Raw genomic sequence first — 15,839 nt, 5'->3', positions numbered from 1 at the left:
ATCCAAAGACATGTTAGGTTAATTGGTTACTCTACCTTTCGCTCAAAGTCTGCTGAAATAGGCTCCAGCTTCCCCGTGACCCTTCATTGGACTAAGCGGTGTGGATAATGGATGAATGAATGAATAATGCATTACACACAAATTAATGGGCCATTGTGCAAAGCTTGACAACAAGTGCTGTTGAATCCATGTCATCCTAGTTTTAGGTGTGTTGGAGCAGGGAAACAAGACAGTGGCCTTCGAGAACTTGGAGCTAAGATCCTTGGTTTAAATAGATTACTATTAAAAGGTCAAATGTTTTAATTTAACCTGTTTGTCAGCAGGAATGCTGAACTTTATGAAATTACTAAATTTGCTGCAAAACAAACCAGAGCATAAAAATGTAAAATGAATAAATACAAAATAAAATCAGCAAACCTCCACGAATTTGGTTAAAATGAAACAATCTCCTGCCACTTAATGGCTGTAATATACAGTTAAAAAAGGTTTTTGGCACAAAGGGGAAATTTTAGTTTGACTACAGTGCTCCTACTGTAATTTCCTTGTCCCATGTTTACTGGAATTTGGGCTGCAGAACCACCATAAATCATGGGATGGAATTATCTCCTTTTGTAGTAAAGGATGAGTATCCTACCCAGTGTATTCGAAGGTAAAGGATATTATATAGGAAGCACTGGCGCTCCTTTCCTTTGTATCTGGAGAAGTCTAACAGCTCTCACTTCCAGGTCATTTCATTCAGTCAGTTTCTTACACACCAAAACTATTTGTCCAGACCCCCCAGCCTGTGCTGACACATCCAGCTGTGATAATACTTTCTATTACCGGCAGCTCAGATGGTACTGGAGGAGCTTTAAGCCCTCAAAACCTCTATAAACTCTTTTTTTTTTTTTTCTGAAAGGATCACACTCAAAGAAAGAACTTGACAAGTGGTCAAGAAAGAATCTAAATTTCACAATAGTCCCAAATATCAAAATGATGAGATATTTTGATTTTATTCATTGATAAGAATAATGAAGCACTGGTCCTGGCAGGGCTGATAATTCAACTCATGCTCATAAATCTGAAAATGCGTAGTAGAGTAAGTATTAAAAACCTTCACCAGGTTGCAACAACACTGAATAAAATTGTAAAACATCAGGAAGATATGTTTAGCAGTTTCCGGCACTCTGGTTCTCAACAATGTAATAAAAAAGGACAACCCTGTTTGGCTCTTAAGAAGATGATAATTTTTGGTCATTGGAGACTGTAAAACACAGAAATTCTTTGACATTTAGTATTTTGTGTTTATATCAGTATCTCCTCAAGTAAAGATAGCTTTCATTTAATGAAAGTTGAAAATAAGTTAAAACTACGACTAAAAATTTGTTTAGATATAATTATAAATAAAAATCAAGTGGTTTTAAATCAGAGAGGTCACAATCTTTGCTGAGTACGGCATTCTGTATTTTCCCCTCGAAAAATTGTAGACCTACATTTTAGGTTAATCTGTTTTACACTTCAGCCTGGAATATCTGGTGCCTAAGTCACATCAACACTGTTAACGATGACCCTCACATGAGGCGGAAACTTTTGTCACTGCTTGTTTTTCACCAGCGTCACTCGTGCCTGAGATCCGCCGACAGATACTGTCAGAGTTTGTCCTGGACCACTGATAAGATGGCTTTGAAGAAGACCCTCATGCTCTTCCTGCTGGGTGGAGTTTGCAGGCAGCTGTATGAATAAACACAGCAGCAAGGAATATTTCAATCACCAGCATCATCTGAGCTTCATCTGGACAGGCTCTGGTCGTACCTGCAAGAAAATCAGAGACATCGTCATGGTGCTGAGCCATTAATGAGCTGAAGAACATATTGCATTAATTTCTGGAGTTTTCTGACAAATTTAGCCCTTTTATAGCCGAGGTAACGAGGATGACTATGTTGCCTGGGCCTATTAATCCAGTAATAACTAGAAGCATTCAGAGAGTAAAGGCTTTAACCAAGCCACTGTTCTGTTTTTGTTTTTGCTAGTGATGTTGAGCATTACTTTGGAGTTAGAAGCTTTATTGACAAAATTATTCCATTTTCCCCATAGTAAAATAATCCTTTTAAAAAGATCCTGGATCCAGGCAGTGCTCCGCATCACCCCCAAGTTTCCTGAAAATTCAGTGAAAATCCGCCCATAACTTTTTGAGTTATGACAGACAGACAGACGGACAAACCACCATTGCCTAGGCAGAAACAATTAAGTCACGTCTCAACAAATGTTTGTTTCAAACTTCAAATCTCTGTTTTGCATGTGGTTTTAATCTAATTATTGAATGCCACTCACTCTCTGACACTTTCTGGAATCTGCACATGCTCAGTGGGGATAAAGCTGGAAAGTTCCTGAAGGCTGTCGATCAACTGGATCTTCCTGCTGAACTTTGAACTGAAGAGGAGGATGAGGGGACAAAAATGTTCCGTTAGCTAGTTTTGTTGTTTATCACTGTAACTCAGAAGGATCGACGAAGAGGAGGCAGCAGACCTGATGAATGGTTTGATTATGGTGATGAGCGCTTTGATGTACCAGGTGGGATGAACCACATAGAAACCTTTCAGGTTCTTCCTCAGCCTGCAGAAAGATGAACATACAAACAGACAAAAACACGTTACCTTGACTGATTAAATTTACTCTGCAAACATTAAAACTGCAACTTGTTTGCACATTTAGCCATTGTTTAAACTTAATTTATACAGTAGCTTTGTATAGTTGTAGACAATCACACAAGCTGGTTGTCCTTCAACTGGTAAGTTGGGGGATCGATTCCAGGCTTCCCCTGAAATGCCGAAGTGTCCTCGGGCAAGACACTGAACCCCAAACTGCCCCCCGATGTGCCTATCGGGGTATGAGTGTGTTGAATGAGTGTGTGTGTGAATGGGTGAATGTGACAAGTAGTGTAAGGCGCTTTGAGTGGTCTGTATGACTAGAAAAGCGCTATAGAAGTACAAGTTCATTTACCATTTACCAATTAAGACAAAAGTCAAAACAAAATGGCAAAATTGAGCCGATGTTAAAATTTTGTTGCAACAAAAGTCAAATGTACAGTATATCACAGACTAAAACAACAGGTTGATTTATATTAAAGTCAGTGTAGCGCTGATCATATGTGACACCAGTTGATATCGGTTTTGGGTTTGGTTGGGTAACGATATGATGCTCTCTACTGGAGTTTCGCTGTTATGACACGAGTTAAAGTAAAGACGGAGAGAAAGAGTGAGAGGTGAAAAGTATTTGCTGACACAAAAATGCTTAGACAAACAATTGTTCCTCTTATCTTTTGGTTATTTTGTTTCTGTGAGCTAAATTATCATCAAAGTTGTTAAAATATTAATGTCTCTTCGCAACTGCAAGAATCACACAAGTCTATCTCATAATTTTATATAATGTTCAGGAAGACAAAACTGAAGAGATCTCAGTGTTTTCAAGGTCAATTGAATTTAAACGTTTAGTTTTATTCCAAATTAATGCTACAAATGATCTAAGCTGACCAAATCAGCTCCATATATTGAATCTTTTTGCATCAGACCTCCACTTTACACTGTGTAGCATCTTTCTGTAAGTCCTCATTGTCTGTGGGGTGTTGGAGTTGGTAGGTAAGGGGTACTTTGGTGTTCTTTACCTGTCTGATTGTGTGAAAGATAACAATTGGATGTGTGTTATTGCTTATAATTTGCTTGCGTTACATGTTTGGCTATGTGAAGGCTTATTTTTTATTTTGTTTTGTTGTTGACATTTAGTTGTTATTCTTGTGTATATTGCTTCATGCTGCTCTGTTGTACGAAAATTGCTATATAAATGAAAATATAGATTGGTGTAGGTCTGTTTATCTTTTCTGTTCCCCTGTGTTTTTCTTACTTTCGGTCAATGGTAGTGTAACATTCCTTGAGCCAGCTGATTCCTGGTACTTTGTCCTTCTGACCTCCTGCACAAAAATATACTATCACGTAGTTTTCTGCTACCATCAGTTCCAGAGTCCCAACAACAAACCTGAGAAACAGAAAGAGGTCCGAGTCACAAACAAAGCCATCATGTAAGTGTTGAATAAGCCTATCGGATTAAAAATATAACTTCCAAAACAACATGTATAAGATCAAGTTCTTCTGCACAGAACTGGAGTCAGCAGGTGGAAACTGGTGTTGTACCTGTGTCAGACTTACATTCAGGCTTATAATCATAATTTGAATACAGATATTGGACACCTAAGAATACATAACACTCACAAACATAGTAAAAAGGAATGTGTGTGTGTACCTGAACAGGTTATCCATCACATACTGGTAATTCTCCAGACTGTTCTCTGGCAGGTAACAGGAGGAAAATACGATGATGTCATTCATGCTGTCACCATAGTAACCTGAGGGATGACAACCAATATTTACTTTAAAGGTAACAGATTATTATAAAATAGCTAGACCAGCGTGAAGGGGGCTTCATCTACCTCCATGTGACAGCACCCTGAGGAATGGCTCCAGGACGCTCATGTTGACTCGGCTCTCCAACGGAGGGTCGCCTGTGGAGAAACAGCGCCATCTAGTGCCCTCACTATCCACCACATCATCCCTCTCCAGAGCTCCCAGTCCACTTTGATCTATCCCTTGAAGCAATCCAGTCCTAGAATCTGACTTGGACCTGGAGCCATGCGCTCTGGTACGACTGGACGCCACGCCGAGACGCCGCAGGTCATCTGGAAAACAGTGCAGCAGTTCATCAGCAACATAGACTTATTAATCAAAACATTTGCTTGACCTCTCACCTTCCAGGTCCAGGTCATAGGTGGGGAGGTGCAGCGATTCACTGTCAGAAGGTGTCTCTAGGGCATCCAAGTCAAAGTCAAGGGCAGGGTCGTCATCATTCTCAGGTGAGGGGGATATGAAGGCTGAGGGGAAGTCATCAGAAACCACTGACCCACTGCCTCCTGAAGAAGAAACACCCACATGTTAAAGAATCACATAACAAGATGGTGGTGTGATTAGTTGACAAGTGATCCAGAGCCAGTGGTTGATGCCGAGACTCTGTAGCTGTCTACTAGCAGCTCACTCTCCTGGGAGGTCCCATCTTCTCGACATCCAGAGGATACACATTATACCCATTACAGATCCTTTTAGTCTGGCCAATAAGGAGCATAGATAGAGACTCTCCACAGTGGACACATTTATAAGAAATAAGCCCATGGTTGTGTAGAGCACAACTATCTTGTTTTAAAAGTGTGCTATGAATAAAATTGGGTTGGAAATAAATTAAATACATATGTGTCTATATCAAAATGACATTATTCAAACTGCTGCAGAGCCTGAGCTGTGGTTCTGTGACCCAAACTATCCCAAAACAGCTATTACTATGTTACCTAATGACAGACTGAGAGTTGGAGCCACCAGAACTTTCTTCTTTATCGGCCGTGGCCCCGACAAAGCCAGACTGCTGGGAGGAGCTGCAGGGAGGAAGTGAGGACACACAAAATTATAATGACGTATTCTCACAAAATTATTTGCTGATGAACTTTTTAGAAACATGCACTTGTTTATGTGTGTGTGCAGAAGTGGAATTATATAAGTATGATTTTATATTGTAGCAGAGCAACTACTGTACCTGGCTTGTCTCCGCTTGGGGTTGATGGTTTTTGATCAAACTCAGAGTCCATGTACCCAACATCTTCTGATAAAAGAAGATAGAAAGTCAGAGGAGAATGTGGTAAACACAACTGGCAGGACGTCAGACACCTATTAGGTGTCATTTGTCGACAAAAACTGCAAATATTGTAAGAATATAAAAGGCTTTGAAGGAAAAATAAAAATAGAATAGTCTCCTTCACCCTGCTCATCCTCCTCCTCATCCTCTTCATTTGTAATCCATGTTTCTTCCTTGCATCCTTCTTCTTCCTTCTTCCCACCTTACAAAAAAGAGTCACACACACACATATATAAATATATAAAGATAGATAGATAGATAGATAGATAGATAGATAGATAGATAGATAGATAGATAGATAGATAGATAGATAGATAGATAGATAGATAGATAGATAGATAGATAGATAGATAGATAGATAGATAGATAGATAGATAGATAGATAGATAGATAGATAGATAGATACCTGACCTAATATTTTCTCTTACCTAATGTGCTGGCATCTTTTGTTTCCATAGCAACATCTTGCTTTGCTTCTTCATCTTCTGTGAAGAAACATTTAGAAAATAAGGTGCAGGTTAAAGCTCAAGTCTGTCAAGAGGATTAAAATCTACCTGATTTCTCTGTCTGATACTTTTATTTGGTCTATAAAAATGCAATAAAGACTGAATAAAATTAAAATGTGATTGTTTACTTTATGTTGTGGCAAAGTAATTGTTAAACTTCTCAGTGGAGTTGCAGGAATATTGTGAAATTATGATGATGTTGTGTATACTGATTGACTTCTTATCTTTACCTGTCTGATCATCACATGATGTAGACAGTGTTGTTGAAGTACATGTGAGAGCTGCTGCTGTTTCTTTAGTCGTGCTTGCATCAGTGGTTTCATCTGCAACAAATGTCCTGCACTCAGAAACACATGCATATGATAGAATTATGAAATTTATTCAGATCTTTCATGAAAAAAACGGTTAGTGATTAGTTTTTAGAATGTAATGACAAAACAAAGTGATATTTATGAGTAAGTGAGCTCTATTACCATGCTTCTTCTTGATGCTTCTATAAACTAAACTAAACTAGATGTTTGGAAACATGCATTAAGAACCTCTTATCCAAAGTCCTTTTCATGCAGCAGTCATATAAAATCAGCACAAAGAAAGCGTCTTTGTTAAACTGCAGCTTTTTCTTTGTGGACAGAGAGTGTTTCTGTGTGAATTTTTGGCTTTTAAGCATCAGATAATGTTGTTGCTTAGAGCTCCAGTATGTCTTTCCCCTTACAAGAACACTAATCGGTTAAAGGCAGGCCCTTTTCTACAATAATTTCAACGTTTGAAATTACAAAAGAACATCAATCCACAATGAAATGAATTCAAACCTCCCCCAGCCAAGGCTCAAACTAGTGACCTTCTTCTTACTGTGAAATCACATTGTTGACCACTATGCCCCAAATCAAATCAAACCAAACCACATCAAATGAGTTCATTTATAAAGCCCTTTAACAGCAGGTACAGCTCTGCTTTGCAATACATTAAATAACAACATAAAACACATTAAATGTGTAAAATATAATAAGAAAATAATAATAAAAAATAGAAAATGACCAAATAAGAAATAATATGAGCAAACAAGATCATCCGGTGAAGGCACATCAATCCTACCTAGAAGGTGCAGAGCAAGGCTTTCTGCTGTTCTTTAGCTGGCAAATATTCTCTATACAACCAGATTTCTATTAGTGTGTTTTTAGTAGAAATAACTATATGTTTGAACAAAATTAAAATCCATTAAAATAATTTCCATGTCCAAAAGGTGTTAGTGCTCTTGCTGCTCTTGATATATTGACTTCATACAGTCAACCTCAGGACAACAAGATCAGCAAATAACTGACTAAGGGTTTGTCGCCTTTACTTTGAGGCTGTTTGGTGAGATCAAATGCTACCGCCTGAGAGAGATTAGGAAAAGTCTTCCATTTACTCATTATGTCGTGATTGGACTTGCATCTCCTTATATCATGGTTTAGATCAGTCATCTCTTCATCGCTGGTAGTTTGCTAACAATGCAGCTGATTATAAGTTGACTGGAAGGAGATAATGTCATCACATGACCTCTGTGCTCATTGCTCTTCACTGGTTTCAATTTTAGATTTTATCAGTCATTATTAATAATGGTATGGCTATGAATGATGTGTATGTAAAGTGCCCTGTGACAACACTGTTGTGAAGTGGTGCTATACAAATAAAGCTGAATTGAATTGAATTGAATTGTGTCATACTTTTCAGAGTTGCTATGCTAATATGTTCCAGTGGCAACTCTGATGTCTTTGCCCAGCTCTTTTTAGGTGTTACAGAGCCTTTCTGTGGCTGCTCCTAAATTTTGGAACAATCTTTTTCACATCAGAGTTTCTCATAAACTTTCTAGTTTAAATACTTTTTTTTATAGAACTAAGTTTTTTTTAACAGCTAATCCAAACATTTTTAATACTTTTTAAAAATTATTTTCTTTCTGTGTTATTTATCTTATTGACCTTTTTTTTCTTTACAGTTTCATTGTTTCATTCCAGTACTTTGGATAATTGGGGTTGTTGTGCTTCATAAAAAAACTTGACCTTGACTTTGATTTTTTTTTTCCAGGGATGTTACTGGAACGTTACTGGAATAACTTTTTGTAATTTACAAAACAAAAACACAAATCTATTTTCTCCCTTGATTTACTTACTTTCTAAAACAAGCTATTTACGCTAATCAGTGGTGCATTTAGGTCCATCATTAACTATTTTGTTTTGCTCATCTGAGGCTATCAAGGAAGAAACCATCATTAAAACAATATGAAAACGAATTGAGTAAAAAACATGGCAATACATCAATATATGTTGAGAAAATTAGGGATAAAATATCATTTTGATGTTTTAGTTGCCTTTTTGTGAGTTGATAATAATATGTTTCTGAGTTTTGAATTGAAGTGAATTAAAATCATATTGTGCCAGAATTTGTGCCATAAAACATTTTATCTTTATGCAGTAAACCGATATAACACATATTGTTATTAAACTTCTGATCAACAATCTCTATATGCAGCAACACTGGGACAATATTTCTTCTTTTAGTAAACAAATAAAAGACAATAACAAAAAAGATCTTAAAGGTGAAGTCTTACCGAGAAGTTTCTTTCTCTTTTTCTCCTTCTTGTTCTTCCTCTCTAGATTCCATGTTTTTCTTGCTGCTTCTGAGAAAGAAAAATAACAGCACTTATTTATATTATAAATTATATGACATGAAAACAGTGTATTTTCATCATTAGAGCAGCTGCTAATTTTAACAAACGGGTAATTAAACCAACACTGCTGCAACCTGAATTAATTTGCTGCAGAAATAGTTGGATCATAACAACTCAGTAAAAACAGAACTGGAAAATCAGTCACTGCATCAAACAATGCAAAAGCAAGCTGCTGCTGACAACCATGCATCTTTAAATCTGTTTTTAATAAACAGTAAACATGCAAATCAGACCGCTTTTAACTGTCACCACCATTACTACTGTACACAAATGTCAGATAAGACAACAAAAACTTCCTTTTAACATGGATTATCAGGCAATATTTTCTAACAGTAAGTAGTTCACAGGTTCATGTACACCCAGGTGCATTTAGAGAATATTGCAGAACAGCTGAATTGTGAAATATTATGACTGTACTCTGTGTTTTAGGAGTGTCAAGGAATAGTTTGACTATTAGCAGCAGGCAAATGGTGGAACAAGAAACAACCCAAACAAACTGAACCTGTTTGGACATAATGCTGAACCATGCGAAATGTCAGTGCATGAAGATTTTAGTTCACTGGATCTACACCAGAAAAAAAACAACTTCCTAACTCATGTTGTTGAAACTCTGAAGTAAATCTTTATTAATACAGTTCTGATGTTGACATTTACAGGCAAGCAAAAGAAAAAAGTTTTAGCTAACTTCAAAACAACCCTCTAAAAACCAGAAGAGTTTATTGCAGAGAAGGTTAAAGCCAGTGAGACTTACAATAGTTCTGCTCTCTCAGCCCGTCGACTGCCAGGTGAAGAGAGACAGGTGTGACAGCGCGAGACAGACCAATACAGAACCAAGAGCTAGGAAATCACTCAGGAACCTGCCCCACATCTGATGACTCAGCTGATACAATCGCAGCCATTTTTTAAAATGAGTTTATGAGTGGACTCTGACACTCCCACCACCGAGGCTACCTGTCTGTCTCTCTGTACTTTCAACCAACAGGACAAAAGAGGTGTGGTGCGTTGCAAGCCTGAGCGTACCGCCCGGTTGTCATGGTAACTGTGACCGTACAACCAGGCGTGGCGAGGAGGGAGCGGCAGTGCACATGTTTAAACCTGCGGCCCAGTCTGTCTGCATACTGGGTCGATTGCAGAACGGAAGGAGTTGTTATCTTGCAGTTTTGTTTGTTCTGAGGGTTTAAATTATTCAATAGAAACATCTGTTTGTGAAGAAAATGAATCACAAACAGATGGAAAAACAAAACCAAAAAAGCCCACCTTGAAATAGATGAATCTTGTACATGCGATCTTATACCAATAGCCTTGTCTTACCATTTTATTTCAAAATGTATTTTAATATATCTGAATGTATACCTTTGTTTAAATTAGATTTATAACTTAATACATTTAAACACATTTTTATTTTTACAAACATAAGAAAGTAAATGTGTATAAAATGTATAATATATGCATATATATATATATATATATATATATATATATATATATATATATATATATATATATATATATATTACACACACACGCACACACACAAACACACACACACAAACTGTATATACACGTGCATGCATGCACACATGTATATAGTGTTCATGAATGGGCAAGAGAATCAGTGAATAGGAAACGCACAGCTTTGTACATACTGAGTAACGTTTTTACTATAACAGTTTATATTCCACTACTATAAATCAGTGAAGGTCAATTTGAAGTTATCTTTCTGTTGAAGTTATCTTCCCGTGGCTCTGACAGTTAATTTGAATAAAATATGTTTCCAAACCTCAATTTTGTCATTTTTATTTTATTTACAGTAATTTGGTTCAAACTTGATGACATGTATTTCTTGAAATGTAGGCTAATAGGCTGATTTCTATGTTAGAAACACATTTAAGAAGCATCATCACGTTAATTAAAGATCAGATCAGATTGATGTTTTCGTACATAAATTAATTTTGGAGCCTATTTGTCAATTAGTATCCTTTCATAACTTCATTAACTAAACATGGCATGCAATTAATCCATACTCATTCATTTTAATACCCGCTTTTTCCGGTAGGCGGCGATAATGTTGCGTTCACTGACTACCAACCCATTTCTCACGTAAACACGTTGTGTCGTCACTTCCCGAGTTTTCAACATGGAGTCTAGCGGCTTGAAGCTAAATTTCTGGGAGAATGGACCAAAGCCCGGACAGTTTTACTCTTTCCCGGGTGGTAACAGTAGTGGACCAGGCACAACATGCGGGCCTGTTAGACACACACTGTGAGTTATCTGCTCCGTTAAAACTTCAACCATTTGCGTTAATTTAACCCAAACACCGCCGTCGGTTTCGGTTTTCAGCTCTTCAGTGCTGTATCATCATGGAGAAACCACTGCTAAGTCATGCTAAGCTAATCGCAGATTTACATAATGGTTTATGTTTTTTTTGGTCATTGTAGACAGGATGTCACTTAAGTAGTAAATATGTAAATATTATATGTAATCATACAAAAGGAAATATCGCTGTTTGATCTGTTCCTGGCGTTTTGCAGACTTTCGCCGTGTTAGCAAAGTAAGCTATTTCTGTTTCAGACCATCGAACCACTTTCTCAGATAGTTAAAGGTAAACTGAGTTATGGTAAAATATAGCAAACCTTTGAATCATTCAGTGGTTTTTTGAGGTTGATATGTAGTTTTCTCGAAGTTACCTCAAATAATTTGACTTCTTTTAAATACGGATTATATATACAATTCAATTAAGCTTGATTGTTTAGAGGCACAACAACGTCATCTTAAGGGCACTTTATATTCAAATATTTTTGACTGTGTATAACTGTTTATGTGTCAATGAGTAAAAACTTTTTTATGTTTAAAAACTAAATGATTACAACATTCTTAGAAAAATCTTGGCAAAAATGTAATATTTGCAAATTGGATTTTTTCCCCCCATCGTCTAACTAAGGTGACAAACGACAGTTAAATACATTAAATTGTGGTTATCGTATTTCTATCACAATAGGGGAAAGAACCTGAAATGAGAACCTTGTTTTAAAATTGTATTGTCTCTTAAGTATTCTCACATTTTCAGAGTATTTTTTCATTTACAATAGTTTGAAAATAAATACATTAAAACTAGATGGGCCATAACTTCCCACCTTAGTTTAGCTATGATCATGAATGATGACTGCAACTTATGAAATGTAGAGACAGTTTTGCACCTAACTATTGTCTCATGGGGCTTCCAGTTGTATACAAAGTTCATGAATACACAGTCATGCATGCCAGTCTTTATCCTTGTTTTGTAATATACTAATAATGAGAATAACTGTTTTTTTCTGCAGTAACCCGATGGTAACTGGAACATCAGTGCTTGGTGTAAAGTTTACAGGTGGTGTTGTCATTGCTGCCGACATGCTGGGTTCATATGGATCTCTGGCTCGTTTCAGGAACATCTCACGTCTCATGAAGGTAACAACTATTGTTCACAGAAAATAAATAAAATGAAAAAACACCTTTTCAAATATAAATGCCCGCTAAATCTGTTTCTTCTGTAGGTGAACAACAACACCATTTTAGGGGCTTCAGGAGACTATGCTGACTATCAGTATCTCAAGCAGGTCATCGAACAGATGGTGTAAGCTGCTGTGCATTATGCAGAAATGCATCACACTGCTGTAGACATTTCTATAAACATTGTGATTCATCTGTCAGGATTGATGAGGAGCTTCTGGGTGATGGACACAGCTATAGTCCAAAGGCTGTCCATTCCTGGCTGACCAGAGTGATGTACAACCGTCGCAGTAGGATGAATCCTCTGTGGAACACTGTAGTCCTGGGAGGCTTCTACAACGGGGAGAGGTGAGACTTTCTGGTTATCAAAAAGTCTTTTTTTGTCTGTTTGTGTTTTTAAAAATGTACTTTATAATACTGTTTTATTTTAATGGAGTTTACACACTGGCTTTATCTCACTTTGGTCAATTTTTGTATATATCTTGTGTTCACATCATTTTTATGATTTGGATTTTTTCTCCCAAATTTTTAGATTTATAATAAATTTGTTTATTTTTTTTACTTTGTTTTATAAAGTCTCTGCCTTTATTCACCTTGAATTGTCTTTTTTTTTTTTTTTTTTAGAATATTAAGATAGAATCTGTGTAGATGATACTCTGGTATATTTTGTTGTTCATGACCAAATTTGAATACTTGGAAAATATTACAGAAAATTCTGTAGATATAATCAGAAGTCTACTAAAATTTACAGGATCAGTAATCAATAAATGTTTTCAGAAAATAATATAAAGTATTGAAAACCATTAACTTGTACAATGATTATATAAGCTAGCCAAATGTTTACTTGCGCTGAGAAAAAACTTCAGCGAAAGGATTAAATAAACTAGCAGATGTTATGTGTCACCTTTTGTTTTCTAAGGCACAATTAACCAGCTGACTTTTTCATTCTTTAGTTTCCTAGGCTATGTAGACAAGCTGGGTGTGGCTTATGAGGCTCCAACAGTAGCCACTGGTTTTGGAGCATACCTCGCTCAGGTGAGTTTGATTTTATTTGATAATCCACGATTGATCAACATTTTGGAGCTTCTCTTTTTTTAGCCAATGATGGACATTTCACCTGCCAATGAACATTATGAAATCTACTGCCACTTCTCTAAAGTTTTAAGTTTCCAAACACTAAGGGCACATTCACATCAGCTTTTCTGATTCGAATCCTAGTCCATTTGCTCGAAAAGTCTGCTTCGTTTGGGTAGCTGTGAATGCGCCAAACAAATTCTAAGTTGGACCAAAGAAGCAGACACTGTTCGCCTACAAACACAGGTCTTGGTCTGTTTCTAATGGACTGCATTTGGTGTAGTGTTGCATTGCAGGTAAATACATAGCGATCTTCTTCTGCCTCGTTTGTTATTCATACTGTGCCCATTGTTGCAGTGTATTCCTGCAGTATACTTGCATAAGAAAAAATAAGCCAAAACAGTAGTAGCTTCGTGCTCCAATTTCACCTTGCAGTTTTGTTCTTCACGTAGGTCTTGTCTTCTCTTTTGCTAGATTCTAGTGTAGTGCCACATTTGGTGTGAATTGGGATATATCATTCTGAGGATTCGGCTCATTTGACCAAAATGCAGCATAATCACAATCTCAGTCCGTATGGATACACCCCCCTACAACTGAGCCGAGTCCCCAATTGGACCGGGTCTTGCGAACTATCCTGATGTGAATGCACTGTAAACGATTAGATGTTAGTTCTGGGAATGTGCTGTGCAATAATAGGTCCCTGAGCTGAATCTGAACACAGTAGAAGGTCTGCAGAGTTAGTGAAGTCTGGTTTAACTAATTGTTTTGTGTGTTTGTGTTGTCAGCCTCTGATGAGAGAGGTGGTGGAGAACAAGGGGGAGATCACTAAACAAGAAGCCCGGGACCTTGTAGAGCGCTGCCTCAAAGTCCTGTACTACAGAGACGCTCGTTCTTATAACAGAGTGAGTGCATGTTTTGTGAATTTTTACTGGTTTTAAATACTGTTTTTTGTTTTGTTTTTTTTTCTTTTAAATCAATACAGAATGTTAATTTTCTTTGCAAAAGTTGTGCAAAAAGTTTTCTCTGTCGAATGGTTCATTTTAGACCGCATTTGAAATAATTAGATTTATCTAATTTTAACATGTTTTAATATGTTTCTTTGTTTAGCATGAGATTGCAATTGTAACTGAAGAGGGTGTTGAAATCATTGGCCCTCTGTCATCTGAAACTAACTGGGACATTGCTCACATGGTCAGGTAAAGTTCAGAAATTTTTGTTGGTAACAAGGGGTTTGACATAAACAAAATATATTTTCAATAAAATTGATCTCAAGTCTCAGAGTACACCATACTTTCTAAAGGTAAGACACTGTGGATGTAACTTCTGTATTAACACATTTCTTGTCTTGTTTTTCTACTCAGTGGGTTTGAGTGAAGACAACAGATGACTCTGCTACATCAAAAAGCAACTGTTCACTTGCAACTTATGTTTGGCTTTAGTTTAATTCTGCTTATGTTCACTTTTATATTATGGAAAATAAATGATTAATGAAAATATTTTTCTCTGGTCTAATTTTCTGCTATCTTGAGATATAGTATTTTTCTGTACAATAAACATGGACTACATTATAATTCTGTTTACATTCAGTTGGACACTATCATTAAACTATTAATGCATTGACTACTGCTAGCTTGCCTGCATGCTCAGTTAAACCTCTGCAGCTGATTTAGCATGTAGCAGCGCATCTAGTCTTCAACCAGCCCAAAAGAGCTCACGTCACTTGGTTGCCAACCGTGCCTCACTCACTTTCAGTTGTAGTGTGCATCAAATTCAAAGCTCTGCTTCTGGCCTACTAAACAATGACCCAAATTCCTTCTGTTTTACCTTCACCCCTTCATCCAGAGCTACACTCAACAGTTGGGCTCAGCCAAGGAAAGCTTTTCCGCACTTGACATATCTTCCGTTCTTCAGAATGAGTTAGGTTTTTGCAGACTTTATGCAGTGTTGGCAAAGTTAGCTAAGAGGTAACTATTTCTGTTTCAGACCATTGAACCACCTTCTCGGATGGTTAAAGGTAAACTGAGTTCTGGTAAAATATAGCAAACCTTGGAATCATTCAGCAGGTTTTTGTGGTTATGTAGTTTTCACAAAGTTACCTCAAATCATTTTACTTAATTTGATTATGGATTTTATATAAAATTCAATTCACCTTTATTGCTTCGCTGCACAACAACATCACCTTAAGGGCACTTTATATTGAAATATTTTTACTGTGTATAGCTGTGTCAATGAGTGAAACTTCATGTTTAAAAACTAAATGATGACAACAATCTGAAAAAATCTAATATTTGCAAATTGGATTTTTTTCCATCCTATGAGTAACGTGTTTGTTTATTAGACAAACAAGACAGTTAAATAGG

At 36.8% G+C, this 15,839-nt stretch overlaps 2 protein-coding genes across 2 annotated transcripts; one reads left to right on the top strand and one right to left on the bottom strand.

Moving 5' to 3' along the window:
- Window positions 1-1,766: 1,766 nt before the first annotated feature.
- On the bottom strand, window positions 1,767-9,950 carry LOC306769907 (bcl-2/adenovirus E1B 19 kDa-interacting protein 2-like protein; the record flags this gene model as incomplete). The annotated part of the gene is made up of 14 exons (XM_079258674.1): window positions 1,767-1,791; window positions 2,311-2,409; window positions 2,506-2,592; window positions 3,877-4,008; window positions 4,273-4,375; window positions 4,460-4,705; window positions 4,775-4,936; window positions 5,366-5,449; window positions 5,608-5,673; window positions 5,831-5,908; window positions 6,135-6,191; window positions 6,443-6,549; window positions 8,797-8,865; window positions 9,937-9,950. The coding sequence occupies 14 exons, from the start codon at window positions 9,948-9,950 to the stop codon at window positions 1,767-1,769; spliced, it is 1,329 nt and encodes a 442-aa protein (XP_079114800.1).
- Window positions 9,951-11,031: 1,081 nt separating this feature from the next.
- On the top strand, window positions 11,032-14,974 carry psmb4 (proteasome 20S subunit beta 4). The gene is made up of 8 exons (XM_079258367.1): window positions 11,032-11,178; window positions 12,237-12,363; window positions 12,450-12,529; window positions 12,607-12,753; window positions 13,359-13,440; window positions 14,265-14,381; window positions 14,587-14,675; window positions 14,841-14,974. The coding sequence occupies exons 1-8, from the start codon at window positions 11,054-11,056 to the stop codon at window positions 14,851-14,853; spliced, it is 780 nt and encodes a 259-aa protein (XP_079114493.1). The 5' UTR covers window positions 11,032-11,053; the 3' UTR covers window positions 14,854-14,974.
- Window positions 14,975-15,839: the final 865 nt, after the last annotated feature.

This window comes from Telmatherina bonti, assembly GCF_933228915.1.
Source record: "Telmatherina bonti genome assembly, chromosome: 19".
Taxonomy (NCBI): domain Eukaryota; kingdom Metazoa; phylum Chordata; class Actinopteri; order Atheriniformes; family Telmatherinidae; genus Telmatherina; species Telmatherina bonti.
Note: the sequence above shows the minus strand (reverse complement) of the source record. Positions and strands in the feature narration are given on the sequence as shown.